Below are 19,142 nucleotides of genomic sequence, written 5' to 3' on the forward strand. Positions count from 1 at the left end.
GCCTCTGTTGATAAAGAACAGATACAGAAGTTCACATCCAAACCTGAATAACCATTTTTAACTTGAAACACTTTTCCTAGGAGTTGATGCTCCAGAATCCTTCCCTTATTTGGTGCCTTGCTTAAATCTGAAGCTCACATGAGGCTGTCAAGAGCGCCCTGTAATGCTGGTTATTTGCTTTTTGGTGCCCACAGCAGAGTGGTTTGTGAAGCCTTCTTTGTGACCACATCTTTCTTAAACTGAAGCTTCGTTCTTCTCTGGGTTCTTAGATTAGTTCTTACTCCTCCCTTTTCTGAGATATTCAGGGGTTTTCCTGTATTGTGGTAGGTGGGTAGTCAGGAGGGTATGTTTTCTGGTATTTTTTCTGGACCATGCACAGTCCCTTGATGATAGTGTGTAAATACACATATATTCTTTGATTCTTGAAGAACTACTTCCTTATTAAACAGGTGGATTGTAGATTTATCTAGAAAAATATTAGGGTTTTTGTTTTACTAGTTTTATTACTGCTGTTTTACTGATATGGAGAACAAGCTTTTATTCACTTTTCCCACTTTTCTTTCTTCTCTCTTCTGGCTGGCATTATCCTAGGGTGCAGTTGTTAAGTGCTTCCACCAACTTTCATGGTATGATCCGGACTGGAAGTATCTACTTCCCTTAATCTGCAAGAGTTCTCGGTTGGTTTGGCCTAGTGGTCTTTCAGTGAATGATAACTGGAGCCATTGGTGGGTTTTTGCTTGGGGTTGCTTTAGCTTTTGGCCTTTATAAACATCCTCAGTGTGATTCTTGGTTCTGCCAAAAAAAGTTGCCCCTTTTAAAGGTGGAAGATTAAGAGCTCAGACTCTGGAACCAGACTTGGGCTGGTCACTTCACCTCTCTGTGTTCAGTTTTCTCATCTGTAACATAGAAATAATAGTAGCACTTACCTCACAGGATTGTTGTGAGGTTAAATGGGCTAATAGTCATAAAGTGCTTAGAAATGTGCCTTATACAGAGAAGGTGCTGGATAAGTTTTGACTGTTACCAAGGTGGTTGAATATGACACACTTGTTTTGCTCAGCTGGGAAACCTTGAGCTCTCGGTGTCTGAGGTGCGTTTTAGTAGGTTGGGGTACTTTTAACTCCTAAAGCACAGAGCCTGCTCTGTAAATTCAGCCTGTCCTTCTTAGTTGGGAGCTGCCCCCAAGCTTCTGAAAGGTGCAGTCCAATAGTTAAAATCAGGTGTGAGGCCATATTCACACTATGTGGATTATATATCTGGGCAGAAGAGTAGAATAGGTTCTTCCAATCCTTTGCTCCCATTGGCTGAGTCTTATTTGTGCTTCAGGATGTGTCTTTTGCTCCAATCATATGGCAAAGCCAGAAATTGTAAAAGTATGGGTATTATAATTTTGGAGCAAACTCATATGCATCCATCTCGTCAATCAGCTGTCCCTCACTATTGATAATTCCTGTGTCCTGGTATATAGAAACGAATCATTCACTAAAGGACATCAGCCTAGAGCTGTGCTGACCGGTGTGGTAGCCACTAGCTATATGGGGCTATTTAATTAAAATGAAATAAAATTAAAAGTTCAGTTCCTCAGTCACCGTAGCCACCTTTCAAACACTCATTACTCACCTGTGGCCAATGGCTACTGTATTGGTCAGTGAAGATAAGGAACATTTCCATCATCTTGGAAAAATTTTATGGACAGAGCTCATATAAAGACAGACGTGTGTATATAATGAAGATGTACCATGATACCCAGTATCACAGAGACATGTGAAATAGTCTCTGAGTCTGGAGGTAAGAGGGTTGGGAAGAGGGTCTTAAGCAAGGAAAAGAAGGACTTTATTAGATATAAAAAGGAGTGCATGAGAAGGCATTAGACGGAGATTGGCCATAGCAGCAGGAAGAACATGGTGAATTTAGGGCATCACAAATAATTGTTTGTTGCTGAAGGGTAGGCTGTATCAGCAAGAGTGCAGGCAGGAGGAGCAGCCAAAGACCAGACTAGAAAGGCTATTTGTTCGTCAAGTATTTATAGGTTACCCTCTATGAGTCTGCTGGCTGTGGTGAATGAAATCCACAAAGTCCTTGCTGTCATGGTGTGTGTGTGTAAAAATTGGTGATAAGTGCTATAAAAACAGTGTAAATTAGAGCAGTCGTTCTCAAACTTTGGTATAGTACTATCATCTGGGAAGCTTTTAAAAATCATTATGCCCAGGTTTCACCTCCACGCCAATTAAATCAGAATACCTGGAGATAGAAGTCAGGCGTCCGTATTTTTAAAAGATGCATAGGCAATTCCGACGAATCGTAAAGGTTGGGAACCACTGGGCTAGAGAGAAAATATCGCCCCCCACGCCCCCTGAGTGGGAATGTGCTTAGCATATTCAAGTATCAGGAAGCCGCAGGAGTGGAGAATGATTATTACACAGGACTCTTGTAGGGCATTGTAAGGACTTCGTCTTGTATTCTGATGTTAGCTGTGGTCTCTTCTTGTCCAGTCTCTTGAGCTGGAATGTAGCAGATGGAGCTGCTATTACTCAGGATCAAAATCCTTAAATCCCGATAGTACTCTGTTTTCTCTTCTTTTTTAAAAATGTTATTTATTTATTTTTGTCTGCTTCGGGTCTTCATTGCTGTGCGTGGGCTTTCTCTAGTTGCGGTGAGCGGGGGCTACTCTTCGTTGCTGTGCGCAGGCTTCTCATTGCAGTGGGTTCTCTTGTTGCGGAGCACAGGCTGTAGGCACACGGGCTTCAGTAGTTGCAGCACGTGGGTGGGCTCAGTAGTTGTGGCTCATGGAGCACAGGCTCAGTAGTTGTGGTGCAGGGCATGTGGGATCTTCCTGGACCAGGGCTTGAACCTGTGTCCTCTTCATTGGCAGGCAGATTCTTAACCACTGCGCCACCAGGGAAGCCCAGTACTCTCTTTTCCTTTGAATACTTTTGGGTTTTGCCAAATTATCCTCCAGAAAGAGAAATATTTAAATTCTCATAAATAGTGGTGAGTGTGCTGTTTCCCTTCAGCTTTAGTATTAGTACTGTACTGTTTTTCTTGTGAGTTTTTTCTGTGTATTACCTGGATAATCTATCTTACTACTATCAAATCTATATATTTAATTTATTTTTTAAAATATATTTTTGGCTACATTGGGTCTTTGTTGCTGCACGCGGGCTTTCTCTAGTTGCAGCGAGCGGAGGCTACTCTTTTTTGCAGTGCATGGGCTTCTCACTGCAGTGGCTTCTCTTGTTGCAGAGCACAGGCTCTAGGAGTGCGGGCTTCAGTAGTTGTGGCTCGTGGGCCCTAGAATGCAGGCCCAGTAGTTGTGGCACACGGGCTTAGTTGCTCCACAGCATGTAGGATCTAACCGGACCAGGGCTGGAACCTGTGCCCCCTGCATTGGCAGGCGGATTCTTAACCACTGTGCCACCAGGGAAGCCCCTCAAGTCTATATATTTTAATAGATTCTTCAACAGTCACTTACTGAATATGTATTAAGTACCAGACACTATGCTAGGCTGTTTAAAAATATTATTGAAAGGAAATAAGATAAGAATATCCAAATTATTTCTAAAAATGAAATCAGTATTTCATTCATAGTTTGAGTAAGACTTCTGTGTGATTCTAAAGACTTCTGCTTGGTTCTGGGCCACTGCTGGTCTCTGTAAATTGAGTTACTTAGAACTAGAACTATTGGGAGTTAGGGACAAGGGATCATGATTGATTGAGCGTGGAATGATGGTTTTCTTTGTCTTCCCTCTTTTCTCTGTCTCTGTTGCCAATGGATGATTGCAGCAGCTTCTTAACTGGTCTCCTGACCTGTAAACATTTTACTCTGCACTCCCCCACCCAAACAAAAAAACAAAAAACCCTAAAATTTCTAAACAGTTGTCAGAATGTCCTTTTAAAAATGGAGGTTTGCTCATGTCACTTCCCTGCTCAAAACCCTTCAGTGGCTTTGATTAAGATCAGACTCTAACAATGACGTCTACAACTTGGCCCAGCCTATTTCTTTAGCCTCCCTCTTGCAGAATCACTCACCTGGCCATGCCAGTCTACAACGTGCTCCTCTTGGGACCACCACACATGCTGTCCCCTATGCTTTTGAAACATAGGCATGACTCTTTACCTCTGAGATCTCTGATGCTCCTGCTGTGGAAATACACAGCATCCCATCCTTCGCCAATCTTGGTACTTTATAATTGTGTCAACCACAGAGGAGGCATTATCTCTGCCTTGTTCATAGTTCATGCACAGTGTCATGTCCCTAGAAGATGGCAAGTAAGTTTTTGTTGAATGAATACACGAATGGGTGGACACAGTTTGAAAAGGACCTCGCCATCATCAGCACTTTTGATCCATTCATTCAGAAGGCGGTTTGAGCTTGTGTATGTACCTTTGGAAAACTATTTTCTGGTGCCCAACTCTTCACCAAGTGGGAGCTTCAGCCCTGTCCTCTTCTCTCCCACTTTGTGCAGTTGCAAAGGTGTCCCAGCTCCTCCATTTTTGGGGGTGGATGGGCATGAGAGTTCCCAGACTCTGAGAGAGATGAGTCAGAAAGAAGAGTCATTCAGAAAGTAACGCAGTCAGAGCAACAGTGTCGCCCTTTGGCTGAACTTTCTCTCTTTCCCTGTATACCTTGAGATGCTAAGCTGGTGGCACTTCTGAGCTGTAGATTGTCAGACCACACAGCACAGGGATTCATAAGCCTTAGTCTGGCACTTTCCCTTGATTAGGGATGTTTTGGGAAAAGTCCTGGGGCCCTCTAGCCTATAAGTGAAATATTGATTGGGCTTGGGTGTGTTGTGTTTCCACCCCATGGTGGCTTCCAAGGTGGAAACCTTGAGAGCCCCATTTATATTTCTCTGTAGCCTTTGGGGCGTTTGAGTTCAAAAGCTTTGAGAGCAGCAGTCTTTTGGCATTTGGTGTATTTTGCGCTAACATAGAATAGGATGGTGTTTGCCCAGAAGCTGGTAAGAAAGATTAGATTTAGGGCTTCCCTGGTGGCACAGTGGTTGAGAGTCCACCTGCCGATGCAGGGGACACGGGTTCGTGCCCCGGTCCGGGAAGATCCCACGTGCTGCGGAGCGGCTGGGCCCGTGAGCCATGGCCGCGGAGCCTGTGCGTCCGGAACGGGAGAGGCCACAACAGTGAGAGGCCCGCGTACCGCCAAAAAAAAAAAAGATTAGATTTAGTTAGAACTGTTCATTTGTGGGCTTTTAGAATTGGAAGGAACACTGTGGATTGGTGATTCCCCTGAGGTGATAGGTGGGAGGGTAGGTGTCAGAACATCCAGAGAGGTGGGGCTTGCTATTAAACAGCCTATGAGAATCATTGCTGTTTCCAGTATGTGTGTGGTAGCCCTGAAGTGTTGCGCAGGTACAAACATTTTTTTGAGACCCCAGTGTTATAGATGAGATTAGGGATCAGCAAACTTTTTCTTTAAAGGACCAGATAGTATTTTAGGCTTTTGGGCACACTCTCAGCTACAGCTGCTCAGCTCTGCCTTTGTAGAGGGAAAGCAGCCACAGACAATATGAAACAAACAAGTGTGGCTGTGTTTCAATAGAACTCTATTTGTGGACCCTGACATTTAAATTTCATATAGTTTTCATGCATCATGAAAATTTTTTTCGATTTTTTTCAACTGTTAAAAAATATAAGAGCCATTCTTAGATCATGGGCCATACTAAAAAACTCTTTGGCCATGATTTGCTGACGCGTGATCTAGCCCGGGGATTCCCAAATCTAGCTGTCTTTTAGAATTACCTGGAGACCTTTTAAAGATGCTGATTCTCAGTCCCCTTCTCCTCTCCCTGAGGATTCTGATTCTGAAGGACTGGGTAATCTATATTTTTTATAGATGCTCTTCTTGTGATGCGTACACACTCAGGGTTATAGAATCACTGATACTGATCTCACCCTGCCTTCTTGTTTTATAGTTGAAGAAACAGCCTTAGAAAGTTGACATGATTTGTCGATAGTTATATAGCAAATAAATGGCATAACGAAAATTTGAACCCAGGTCTTGAACCCAGATCAGTGGTCTTTGTTCATACTATTCCGTACTACTCCCCCCCCACAGTAAACAAATGAGTGATAAATACAGAATAGTCACAAATTCGTGGTTCTTTCTTTTCTTTAGACCTAGTGCCAGTTTTCCTGCTGAGAGCCAGCCCGGTACTCTAAGCTCAGCTGTCCCTCTGCTTGCTTGGCTGGGTTTTCCGGAGCTCACTGCTGATATGACATTTAGCCCCATTTCCCTCCAGTTTGCTGGCTTTAGGTAGGAGAGATAATGAAGTAATAGCAAGTGAATTGCTTTAATGTAAGACTTTGTTGAGGCAGCACGAAGCTGCAGTGTGAGGGTGAGAGCTGTTGTCTCAAGGGGCGCGTTGGTTTTAAGAGGCGCGTTTTACATGTGAATTCACACGGCTCAGATCCAGCCATCTAAGTAGGACAGCTCTACATGGAACTTGGGCTTAATTAGAGGTAATTGAGCTGTCATCCTGCCCAGAACAGTTCAGGGGTGAAGAAGCTGAAGGTGAAGAGTAATCACCATACCTGCTCTACCTCAGCCTCAGTGTGGCTCTTTGGGATTCGAAGATGGATTTTTGTGATTTGCTTTGTCTCCCTACAAGGCATTTGAGTCTTGCTACTTGACTTGCCTATACATTTTTATTTATCTATATCCTGGAAAGAGGAATACTGAAAGTTCTAATGAGCGGTTTTTATTCCTGCTATGTGATTATTATACTGTTGACTTACTGGTAGGCTTCCACGTTTTTTGTGTGCCGTGCCCTCCTTCCTCACTTTCTCTATCATCTCCTTAGATCTCCCTGCCACAGACTTTTCCTGGCTGATGGGTAGTGACAGTAAGGGAAGCACAGTGCCTCCTGGCACCTTCATAGTCAGAAGGCCTTGTCTTAGGTTTTGGAACATAAACGGGGAGTTGGCAAGCTGGTTTGTTATTTATCTTTTATTCTTGGGCTACAAGTTCTTTGGCTTTGGGGACCCTGTCTTGTTGGTCTGCTCTTGATTGTGCCTGTCAGGGGAGCACAGGGGTGAAGGTGGGCAGCTTCACCTCTGTGCTCACATTCTTTTCCACCTGTGACCTCAGTGCTTTAGGGAGATGATAACTGGGCTTTGATGGCAGGCTCTGAAAGTCCTGGACATTTTCTAACAGGTACCGTTGAAATTTGGTCTTCACCTATGTTGTCTCATATCTAAGGGGATAGAGCCCCCCTTTTAAAACACAACAAAGTTTTTTTTTTTTAAGTACTTGGTATATAAAAGTAGAGACATCCCAGATGAAGAAATCAGAGAATGATAGTTTATGTTCCCCCAAACGCTTTAAAGACGCATTCTGGAATTCCTCTTAATAGTGAGGAATTCCTCTTAATTCCTCCTACTGTCCTTAAAATGATTCACTTTTCAGAAATTCAGTTTTCCACACAACTTTTTAGAAGCAGGAACAACTATTAAGAATTAAAATTAGGCATATTTCAGAATCCTCTCCTCTGGTGATGTGTTGCTGCCTCTGAGGAGCTTCTTTCTCCTTCCTTGCTACACAGTTCATAAAGCACTTAGGCAGTTCTGAGTAGTAATAACCGGGGCTTGCATAAGACATTTATTCCTCAAAATGCTTTAATTTGTATTACTTCGTTTTATCCTTTCGGCTCTGAGTTAGGTACTGTCAGTGGTAGAAATTCCATTTTACAGTTGAGGAACAACCCAAACCATTTTACTCATAACCCCGTAGTTAATGGAAGGACAGACTTTGTTGTGAGTGTCCAGAGACCTACCCATCCAGCTATTGCCATTAGTGTCTCTTTGGGTCCTTGCTTTTAGATGGTACAAAAGGCTCAAGAGTCCATTGTGAGTTGGTTATGGACTTAAACCAGAGAGCCAGGAGCCCTTTAATAATTCTAACACTGTCTCTCAGGGCTACATCCAAGAAGCATTTTTAGTTTCTGGTGAACAGTATGTAATTGCACGAGGAAGATCTGGAGACAGATAGTCTCACTATACGCGGAAAAACAGTTCTTTCTCTACCTGAGTGAGACCATCTGAGTGTATTGTTAAGAATCAAAAAGCTCCAAACATGAAGCCAATCCATGGTGATGTGTTGGAGAGGGAGGAAGCTCAGACTAAGACCTTCCTTTTGTGGACTTGGTATCAGTTATGTTTTCCAAAAGCTCTGCCTCAGCACTTGCTGACTTCATGTTATTAATTTACGATGGTGCTCAGTCCCATTTTGATCAGCGTGTAACAAATCTACTTCCTCAGTATAACATGCTTTTACCTCTCTAGAATGTATGTACATTTTAGCTCCTTTCCTATTCAAAATGTTGGTGACAGATAAAGAGAAACTATATTTAGAGTAACAGGTACTTTCAGACTAAAAATAAAGCAGTGGTTCTCATTAAGCAAAGTCAGAGAGAATGTGTGTTTAGTTTGACAAAGTTTGCCAAGATTCCCTTCACTATCACTAGTTGAAAAACAATGCATTGAAATCCACTTTCTACTAGATATAGTTAAAATATGATATAATGGCAGGTGTGAAGTCAGGTAATTAAGTAGGCTTCATCTACTACCCTAAGAGAAGGATCTTTGGGAAGTATAGCTAGAACTCCAGCGTTAAAAAACCTCATGGTGCACTCATTTTGTTCCAGGAGGCATTGTGGGTTACACACTATGTTTCCTACCTAATGGGTAAGGAAAACTTAAAGGTAAAACTGAACTGCTCTTTTTAGTTGCTCTTATTCCCTCATTGGCCCTTCATGAATAAGCGTACCTGTTCTCTTCCTGAGGTAGATGGCAGTTTCAGGGGAGGAGAACTGTTTTGGAATCGGAAGACCTGGGTTCAAGTTCTGTCATTCACTGGTTTAAGTTGCTTGAATTTCTGAGCTATCTTGCGGCTTGGGGGATACTAATTGGCTTGAACGAGATGGGTTAATATCGTTCTGTTTCTACCAAAGTATCCTGTATGTATAAATATAACTAGTTATGGATGAGTTAACCAGTTTATGATTGGCAGCTAGAAAAAGGGACAATTGAGTTAAAACAAGAATAGAGAGATAATATATATTTTTACCTTTTTATTTTGAAATAATTTTATACCCATAGAAAAGTTGCAAGAATAATACAGAGAACTCCTGTATATCCTTCACCTGGATTCTCCAGTTGTTAACATTTTACCACTCACTCTACCATTCATTGGGAGAGAATGTTCAGCTGACACTTGAGTGTTTACAAATGCCAAGCATGTGCTTTTAGTTGCTTTATCTCATGCACCGGTCCTGGTCCCTTAATGTATAGGTACTGTTATCTCCACTGCATAGAAAGAAAAACTTTGGGAGGTTAGATCAGTTGCCTGAGACCCCACAGCAGGTAAGTGGCAGAGGTTTGAGGGGTGAGTTTTTCACCACCTTCCTTTGCATTCTAGCCCAGGCCTTGCCACTAACAGTGGCAGAGCCCTCGGCCATTTATTTTGTGGCAGGTCCTCATCTTTCCCTTCTGTTCATGGAACCCAGTGTCCCCTGCCCTGACTCACCTCACTGTAGAGACAGGTTACGTTCCATGAAGTATCCTTTTTAACTACAGAAATCAGAGTTTGGTCTGGTGTTGCTGATTAAATGTAATTTGTTTAAGCAAATATAAAGACTGAAGATTGTTTGCAGTTTGTGGTTGAAGTCATTGGGGAGGCGAGAATGCCCTCCTTTCCTCACACCCAGCTTCCTTGTGAAATTGGTGGAACTGCCACAATTTGATTGGGTTTTGCAAGGGTATAAACCAGAAGAGTATTTTCCTCTTAGGCAGAGCATCCGGGGTGCTGGAACCACCACCTTGAGGTCAAAACTCTTGATCCCTCTTCCCTGTCTGGCTGCAGGGCCGTGAGCACATTGCTTCCAGGAGACCAAGATGACAGGGTTTGGTCTTTAGATTACTTCCACTTTCTTTGGAGTTGAATTTTTTTCCCTGCCTTGTTTTGCTTAGAGGAATATCTCCCCTAAATTTTGATAGAAGCGGATTTTCTAGAACCTTGAATTGAGATTGAAAATTTGGTAGCTCATGGCTGTGAGCCAGATGTGGCTGGCAAACGTGTGCTTTTGGCTTGCCTGATGTTTAAATTTTTTTTCGTTAGTAGCCAACATTTAAAAGCCAGAGGATTTCACATAACCCCAGCTTTCAGTTTTTCTTTCAAAGAAAAGAAAAAAAAGAAAAAAAAAGGAAAGGTTTGAACTTTTATTTTAAAAGCTGGAGAAGTACAATTTGATAAGCTAATTGGTGGATTACCTTACTCTTGGTTACCAAAGAAGAGTTCTGTTTTTTGGGTAGGTAGAGAAACAGCTCGCAAGAAAGAGAAGGGACTTATCCAAGATCATCATCATCCCTGTCCTGTACTTGTCAGTGTTTCAGTTCCGTCATTATGGGGACAGTGACTTCTAGATGGCAGAGGGTGACAGCCATCTACCCAGCTTAGTTGGGATTCAGTGCTTCGCTCCCTGCACTCAGACACTACTGCCAGCAGGGGGTGCTGTCCGTTCACCGAGCCTGCTGTCATCTTGGCTCAGCTGAGCAGCAGCTGTTGGGCATGGGCCCTGGGTCTGTGTGAGAGTTTGGGCATGTTCATTTGGTTCCCATCCCTAGTGCCCACCCCTTAGACCCTGGCCAGGTTATTGTGTCACTAGGGACTCTGTTCAGTAACAGGAAACTGGGGAAAGTTTAATTGTTTTCTCCTCTCTTTTTTTCCCATGCAGCTGAACAAAAGGTTCATCCTCAGTTTTCTCCATGCCCATGGGAAGCTGTTTACCCGGATTGGGTAAGTGTGCAGGATGTTTATTTTATTTTCCTACATTACAAGTCATTTTGGAATTTAATATTGTTAGCAACTAGACTGTGTTTGTAACTGAGGGCACAGGGTGTGAATTCTTAGGGGCCTCCACCTTCTCTCCTCTTCCTTTCACTCACTCTCCTACTGTGCTCATGAAGTTTGGGAAATATTACTCTCCATCCCTCTGGCTCCCCCTTCTCTACCTTTACTAAAGCCCCCTTTTAACCACAATCTTTTCCCAGCCCCCACCCCTAATCCCTCTGGGTTTCTCTTTCCTCTGCCTTCCGGCTCAGCCCCTAGTGAGCTCCGCAAGGAAGTCATGCTTAGTCCCTGGGTGCAGCTGCCAGGGGTCCTCCTTGGGGGAAAATACTATCCAGTAATTTCTTTCCTCCAACATTTTCTCTTCCTTCGAACCATACCCCTTCCTCCTGTGCTCAGTTTCCTGAACCATATTGCTGACCTCAGTAAATGCTAAGACTTCTCTATGGTTTCACCATTCACCACGGATTTCCATATAAATCTCAGGGAAGGTGGTGTGGGTGAGACCCTGTTACTTAATCCATTAAGTCTCTGGGAAGGGATCAGGTTTTGAGTATCCCTTTGGTGGATCCGAGTTTCTCCTCACTGTGTAAAGCTGGTGCCCCTGTGCTGAGTGCCTCATTATTCCAGGAGAGGAACGGGTGACAGTGCCCTCAGGTCGTCTCTGCATTTTAATATTTTCTGAGTTGGAGGTTTTATTGTGAACTACCCTTTGAGGTGATTTGCTTTGGATTATAGTTCCCCCAGTTGTTGTCAGTGTTTGCCTTTCACTTTCTTTTTTTAAAGATTTTAATTAATTAATTTTTTTGGCTGTGTTGGGTCTTTGTTGCTGCGTGTGGGCTTTCTCTAGTTGTGGTCAGCAGGAGCTACTCTTCGTTGCAGTGTGTGGGCTTCTCATTGCAGTGGCTTCTCTTGTTGCAGAGCACGGGCTCTGGGCATGCAGGTTTCAGTAGTTGTGGCGTGTGGGCTCAGTAGTCGTGGCTCGCAGGCTCTAGAGTGCAGGCTCAGTAGTTGTGGCGCATGGGCTTAGTTGCTCCGTGGCACGTGGGATCTTCCCGGACCAGGGCTCGAACCCGTGTACTCTGTATTGGCAGGCAGATTCTTAACCACTGCGCCACCAGGGAAGCCCCTCCCTTTCACTTTCTGTCATAACCTTGTAAGTGTATCTGTAATGCTCTAGAAGGTTTCCTTAGTGGGAGAAGCTGAAAAGCTTTGTCCTGCTTGAAGGAACACTGTTTGTGGATGGTGAGCTAGAAACTGTGCCTTTCACATATTCATTTGTCATCAGCATGGGCAAGAGTGACAGGGATGGCTATAGTCTTGATTTTGAAATGACTTGGGAAACTTGGAGTAGTGCCAATAGACGCATCTCTACTAGCAGAAATAAGTGTGAAGTGATTTACTCAGCAAAGTAAACTAGGTGCATCAGTAGCAACCCCTCACCCCACCCCCATGTCAGCTCTACTCTGGCAGGAGTTTTTGCTTAAGACTGTTGTATCCCTAGTGCCTGGCATGTAGTAGGTGCTCAGTAAATATTTGTTGTAGGAATAAGTGAATTATTAAAAGAAATGGGTAGATTGTGAAAGACTGGAGAGAAGGATCTAGTATTCTATGGGTCGTAGTAGGCCAGTCGGTAGTGAGTAATGTAAAGTTGCAGTTTCAGGGTGGGTGCAGTTTCAGGATTATTATCTTATAATAATAAGATATTATTTCATAAAATAGCACATCATATCAGAAATACCACTGTACTGCACTTAAAGTAGGTGCTATGGTTCCTTATCTCTTTATTTCTTTTAAAATTCTCATTTAAAAAATCTTTTTTTCCCTTACTACCTTTCTAGTCAGTATTTTCTCCTTTTTTCCTTTTCCTTTGTTTGTTCTTTAACTTTTTATGTACCCCATGTTTGCTCTAAGTCAGGATTCTTCGACCTCTGTACCGTTAATATTTTGAACCTTATAATTCTTTGTCGTAGGGGCTGTCCTTTGTAGGATGTTTAACAGCATCCCAGGCTTCTACCCACTACATGCCAGTAGCATTCCTTCTCCTCACCCCCAGTTATGACAATTAAAAATGTCTCTAGACATTGCCAAATGTTCCCCGCAGTACAGAATTGCTCCTGGTTGAGAACCACTGCCCTAGGTATTTCTTAGCTCTGTTAGAGACTCTTGGGACTAAAAAAGTTATAAATCTTGGTCCAGAGTATACGAAATGTTTAGGAGATATATATATGTATATACACACACACACACACACACATATATATACATATATATATATATATATACACACACATATATATATATATTTTAAATCAGGTTAAGCATTAGTTAGAACCTTATTTTTTCCCCTTTTTAAAACTGTCATATTTAGATATTTGGAAGGAAGTTTGAGAAAGGATCACAATAATGATTAAAAAGCTAGAAATTGATTTCTGAGAGGACAAATTAATCTTTAAAAAAATAAGGTAAAAAAAGTTTTATTTAGAGACAGCTGTTGGGGGTACCCTAACTGTGTTTAAATATTAGGGTCATAACCAAATTGTTTTGACTTCTTTTGGATGACAGCAAGAGAAAAATAGGCTTATGTTGCAGGTGGAGAAGTTTGGGTTAGGTGTAAGACGATTTCACAGAGGGAGGATGTTCAGGAATTTTCTTCTCTGGAAGCCTCTGCAAGCGAACAGATTATCTCATTTGTCAGAGGTGGTTTGCTGTGGTCCAGATTATTTTTCAAGATCTCTTCCATTCCTGCATATAACATATTCTGTTGGCAAAAAGAAAAGGCCAGTCTAGTTGCACCTTCCTGAACAGTGAGTCGCAGTAGTGTTCACATGAGGAAAGTGTATGTGAATTCTAGGCACCCCAGCCCCTCGGTGAGTATTCCTCTTGTGCTCTCCTAGAGGTGAAAAGAGAAATGAGCCCCATATTTATTCTGGAAGGCAGAAACAGCAATAATTTTTCTGTTGGAAAAAAAAAAAAGTATAGAAGTCTGTAAGACTAGAAAAGCAATGAGCCCGAGCCACACACAACAACGTGGACTGCTGCCTAATTACAAAGAAGATGTGAAATGTGGGAGGCGTTGAAAACGAATTAAGAGTGAGGAGATTGTAATGGGGAGCAGCTGAAGACACATCCACTGTCCCGCCTGCCTGCTGAGAAAAGCCCCCCGTGGCTCTCCCAGTCTTCGTCTTGTCCGTGCCCCGTGTTCTCCGTTGCATCCGTGTACGCTTGAGGGCCTAATGGGTGCAACGCTAGTCTCCTTCCTCTCAGCAACCAGCGAAAAAGCCGTGCAGAGTGTTAGATGGAACCAAGTGCCAAAAAGGGTTTGTTTTTCTCCGCTGACTACTTCTAAGACCTCGAGAGGGAACAAGTCAGAGCCTCTGCGGGCTCTGGTTTCCTTATCAGTAGTTTAAATAGATGATCTCCAAGGTCTGTTCCAGTCCTTATGTCCTGTAGCACTATGATTTTTTTTCCCCTCATTGTTACCCTGTCATACGGCTTAGTTGTTTTGTTTTGTTTTTTGCTACTGGTTTGCTCCTATCTTGTTCAGTTTTTTTAAATTAAGACATTAAGAAAAGTTAGGGAGCCTGATTCTTTTCTGCAGAGAATGTTGTCTGGCCCAGCTGTGTTCCCCAGCATTTAAGAGGTTGGGTCCTGCCCCGTTAGTCACTGTCTGAGTCACTCCCGGGTCTAGGTCCCAGTATTGTCTGAAAGACTGGTTTCTTGAAACTGCCATTCAAATGAGACAAGGTATCTCTAGAGATCACTTCAGAAAGCAGTCACTTTAGCCAGCGAGACTCGTATCCTGAAAGTGATCGTACCTTCTGCAGCTTTAAAGGATAGGGCCGGAATCCTCTCAGGCTCAGGAAGGGGAATAGGTCAGGGGTGCCGTGTGGCTCCTGACAGACACTGGCTTTCCCCGCGAGAGGCAGATCAGACCTGTGCTCAGACTCCTCTGAGAGAGGTCGGGAAGCCAGCAGCCTGTAGACTTTTGATTTGTGACAAACAGAATAATTTTGCTTCCCATTATAGCCTAGGTTGAAGTTACCACTTTAGTTTTTACTTGCTTGCCGAGTCATGCTATTTGCACAGCTTCAAGATCTCTTGGAATTCAAAGGCTCATGTTTATTTTGGACTCTGAATTGTTAAAAATATAATGTTTGTGTCTTGATTTTTTAAAAATTATAAATGTATTATATACAAAAGCCAGAAGTATTCATTGTAGTGGAAATCTTTTTACTATATACAGTGCTTATTGTAAAATATTTAGAAAACCCATCAAAAAGAAGAAATAAAAAATTATCCTTATTCTCACTATCCAGAGATAACTATCTACCACTGACACTTGGTGTATATTTTATCTTCTTTTCTATACATCACGCACACACATTTTCTTATTTATTTTTTACAAATATGTATAAAAAGGGATCGCGTTAAACTACTTTAAAACTGTCCTCATTTAATATATGTTGAACTTTCTCCCACGTGATTAAAACATCTAATACAGCTTTTAAAAAATAGAATTCGGTTGTATGGATGTGCCATTTTAATCATCGGCTGTTGTTGGGCGTTTCAGGATGCTTGCAATTTTTGGCTGTTATAAATTGCCCTTTTTTTGTGCTTTCTCTCCTCTTCCTCTGCTGCTACTACTGCTGCTGCTGCTTGCCTGACACTTTCACAATTATTACATAAGTAATATATAAAATCTCCTTATAAAAGTATAACATCCTTTTCTAAAATTTCTTTCAACTCTCCTCCAACCCCTGTGCCTTCCAAAGAGATAATGCCGGGCATCAGGTTATGTATTCTTCCAGACCTTTCTACTGTGTTTCCATACTTACATATGTAGCCATAAAAACCATAATTTTATTTTGTGGGTTTTTTCTAAACAAATTGTATACTGTCATTATCTCAGTTTTAGTATAATTTTCATTCTGCAGTATGGGGTGGAGCGAAGAGAAAGAAATAAAACTACTTACAGGTAACTCGAGGCCAAAAACAGACATCATTTTGGTTACGAAATCGGGCACCAGAAACGCTGTTATTGAGCTCTGAGGAAGAATCTTTTATCTGTGTGTCCTTCAGTTGTTGCCTAACAAAGCTGATTCTGTCTGAGAATGCCATCTTTCCTCATATCTCAGAATTGAAGTTACTCTAACTTATGCATTTGATTTTTTTTTTTCTTTTGTTTTAATCATGTTGAACTAGTTGAAAGGCGAGCAGGGGATTTTTTTTTTTTAAGCTTTCAAAAAAAAGAAGATGTGGACATTTGGCCTGGTGCTCGTTTGAGACTTCATTCTGACCTAGGGAGTGTTAATGGATCTGTTTCAATTCCCATCCAGGGAAGAGGCTTCCTCAGACACAACCTCGAAGCAAGACTGTCCCACGTGACACTTCTGTCATGTCGTTCTGTGCTGGCTCTCTACCGCCTTTCAACACGGAGACACATGGCTCTGAAACTTGCCCAGTGTGGCTGCTTTTCAAGCAGAGTGAACTCTGCTATTCTCGTAACGAGAAGTTCTAGCCCCCCTCCCCACCTCCACCAGAAGGAGTGCTGCACAGTGTCAGGATTTAAAATGAAACCTTTGTTATAGCCCATGGGGAAAAATAGATCCAATCCAGCCTCAAACATATCACTCTCTGCCATTCCAAACTGACCGAGAGTTTTAATGGTTCTGAAATTTTTTAGAGGTGGGTGGGGAGTGTGTTTCGGTTGTTTTGTTGTTGTTCGGTGGTGGCAGTGGCACTTGAAACGGCACGCGGGGCGAAGAAAGCAAATGCCTGGCATGTTTTGTGCCAATGAAAATGAGGACAGCTCAGCGGAGAAGGGCACTGGAGTATAAACTGTAATTGACCCATAACTGTGGCATGACTTCTGGGTACTAGGAGGTCAGTCATAGGAGTTGCCTCCAAGGGCAAGGAATGAAGATTGCCAGGAGGCCAGAAAGCTCTGGAGTTTTCTGACCTGAGGAAGGTACAACTCAGCGGGGAAAGAGCCAAGGTTCAGGTGAAAGTAGAAGCGCCTTTCCCTAGGACTTGAAACTGTTTTGTATCTTTTGAGGAGGATTCCCTTCCCTGTGGCTTTCCAGAAGCTATTTATTAATCCAGGCTGGAGCTCTCCCTCACCCCACCCCACAGTGTATCACAAGCAGTTTGTTTGTTTTTGGGGGGTGGGGGGTTTGAGGATGGATAAAAGATACTCTGCTGACCACGGATTGTTCGGCATGGCCCTAAGGCCCGGGTGCCTGGTTTCTCTCTCTAGCACCAAGTTCAAATTTGCTTTTTATTTCTGAGGACTTCAGCTGTGGTTTGTTCCTGTTGCCAGAGGAGCTCCAGGCATGCACCACTGTTTGTGGCCACTTTTGGCAGGCAGTGGTTTGAATGACCTCTCTTTAGGAGCCCTGGGTCACTGGCTAGATTTCTACCTCCCTACATTACAGGCTCTTCCTGTATTGGGAGTGGCAGTTGGCCAGGGCATTATATTTCCACTGGCCTGAAAACATACAGACCCTGATGAGCAGAGGCTTGTGAGAGGGAGGAGGACAGCAACACAGGAAAGACCGAAACAGATCATCAGGGCCCTAGGTCGAGGGACTCTTCCAGGGGCGATTTGGGATCCTTAGGTGGAGCGATTAGTGTGAGAGTCCCTAAGTAGATGGCAGCAGAACTGCATCTGGTTTTCTGAAGTAAAGCTTTGAGTGAAGAATCTTTAGATTCACGTACCTCTTCATAGAATATGGTCTTCATACCAGAGAGTTTGGGGAATATGCCGGTCTTAGAGCTTAAAGTAAATTTGTTCACTCTTTAGAAAAACTGATTGTTTCAGAGAGAAACTTTGATTTCAACTTGAATCCAGTTATTGCCAGAGGTTAGGAAATAGCATACCAAAGCATGAAAACTCATGGTGATTTATCCAAAAATTGAGTTATTTCCATCTCTGAGCTCTGAACTTCTTTCTCTTAAATTTGTTCACAACCTTAGGGTACTAGGAAGGTTTGTGAAAGTAGCAAAGAAATGTCCTAGGCGTTAGCTGTCTGCTTTTCCTGGGTGTGTGGGGGGTGCGGGGAGAGAGAGAGAGGGAGAGAGAGAATGAGTGTGTGTGTGTGTGTGTGTGTGTGTGTGTGTGTGTGTACACCGAGTGCTCTTGGGGATGTGCCTCACTGATGGGCTGGCTGTATTTGTAGGATGGAGACATTCCCTGCAGTGGCTGAGAAGGTCCTCAAGGAGTTCCAGGTGTTGCTGCAGCATAGCCCCTCTCCTATTGGAAGTACCCGCATGCTGCAGCTCATGACCATCAACATGTTTGCTGTACACAACTCCCAATTGAAAGGTAAGGAATGTCCAGTTTCTTTATCTAGACAGATAAAGATTAATCTAGCTTCTTTCCTATGCTACCACACCACTACACAGTCCCCTCAAAACACACACACACACACACACACACACACACACACACACACACACACACACACACACACACACACACACACACACACACACCCTTTTCCTCCATTGCCTTTCAGATCTTTAATTTACCCTCTGAAATCTGTATGACTCTCTAGTGCTTGGGTGGGATGGTTGGAGGGAATCATGGGTATAGAGCTTAATTTGCAAACCCAGAGATGCTGTTGCACATCTGGCCACGCTAAAGGCAGCAGCAAGGCCTCTTGGAGGCTGCAGACCCAGAGCGTCTCCCAGGGGGGGAGGCATTGCTGAAATGTTTCATTGCAGAGACCATACGCTTGGCAGGGATTGGGAATAGCTGTTTCTGGACTCATGTACCCTGTTTGTTCAATATGGAAAAGTCTAGTTCCCTATGGGATATCCCTTGTGGGAGTCTGCCAGGGAGTAAGAACAGAGAATCGATGAGCTTTGGTGACTCAAATCTGGAAGCACAAAAATCACCAGGCCCAGAATTTGGCAAATGTACTAGTGTGCATTCCGAAATGCTTTTCTGAACACTGGGGGTTTTTTAACATGAGGTGGGGGCTGGGGTAGGAGAAATGGGGGGTGGTGCTGATTGGCAGGAGTTTTAAATGTTCTGATGACCAGGTCACAGTTGAAGGATGCTACTGGGTCCCTCCCCTTCCCTTTCCTCCACCCCACTGAGGTAAGGATGGTGGGGTTTGACTTGATGGAAATCTGTAGCATGGAGGTGACATTATTTTGTGTGTTTGTTTGCAAAGGAGATTTGGTTCGTGCTGCCAAAGAATCATTTCAGAGCACTGGCAGAGAGTGTCTGGTCTCGGGGCTGGAAGCTTATCATCTGAAATGCCAAGAGGCG

General features: G+C 43.1%; 1 protein-coding gene across 2 annotated transcripts in view; it reads left to right on the forward strand.

Annotated features, from left to right (window-relative positions):
* The window catches only part of SMG6 (SMG6 nonsense mediated mRNA decay factor), a 221,888-nt gene that overhangs the window by 38,012 nt on the left and 164,734 nt on the right, over positions 1-19,142 (forward strand). For both annotated transcript variants that reach the window (XM_067020989.1, XM_059046651.2), the window contains exons 9-10: positions 10,749-10,810; positions 18,043-18,188. In XM_067020989.1, the coding sequence (XP_066877090.1) occupies positions 10,749-10,810; positions 18,043-18,188 (208 nt within the window). The remainder of the gene's footprint in view (positions 1-10,748; positions 10,811-18,042; positions 18,189-19,142) is intronic.

The sequence above is a fragment of the Kogia breviceps genome, chromosome 19, assembly GCF_026419965.1.
Source record: "Kogia breviceps isolate mKogBre1 chromosome 19, mKogBre1 haplotype 1, whole genome shotgun sequence".
NCBI lineage: Eukaryota > Metazoa > Chordata > Mammalia > Artiodactyla > Physeteridae > Kogia > Kogia breviceps.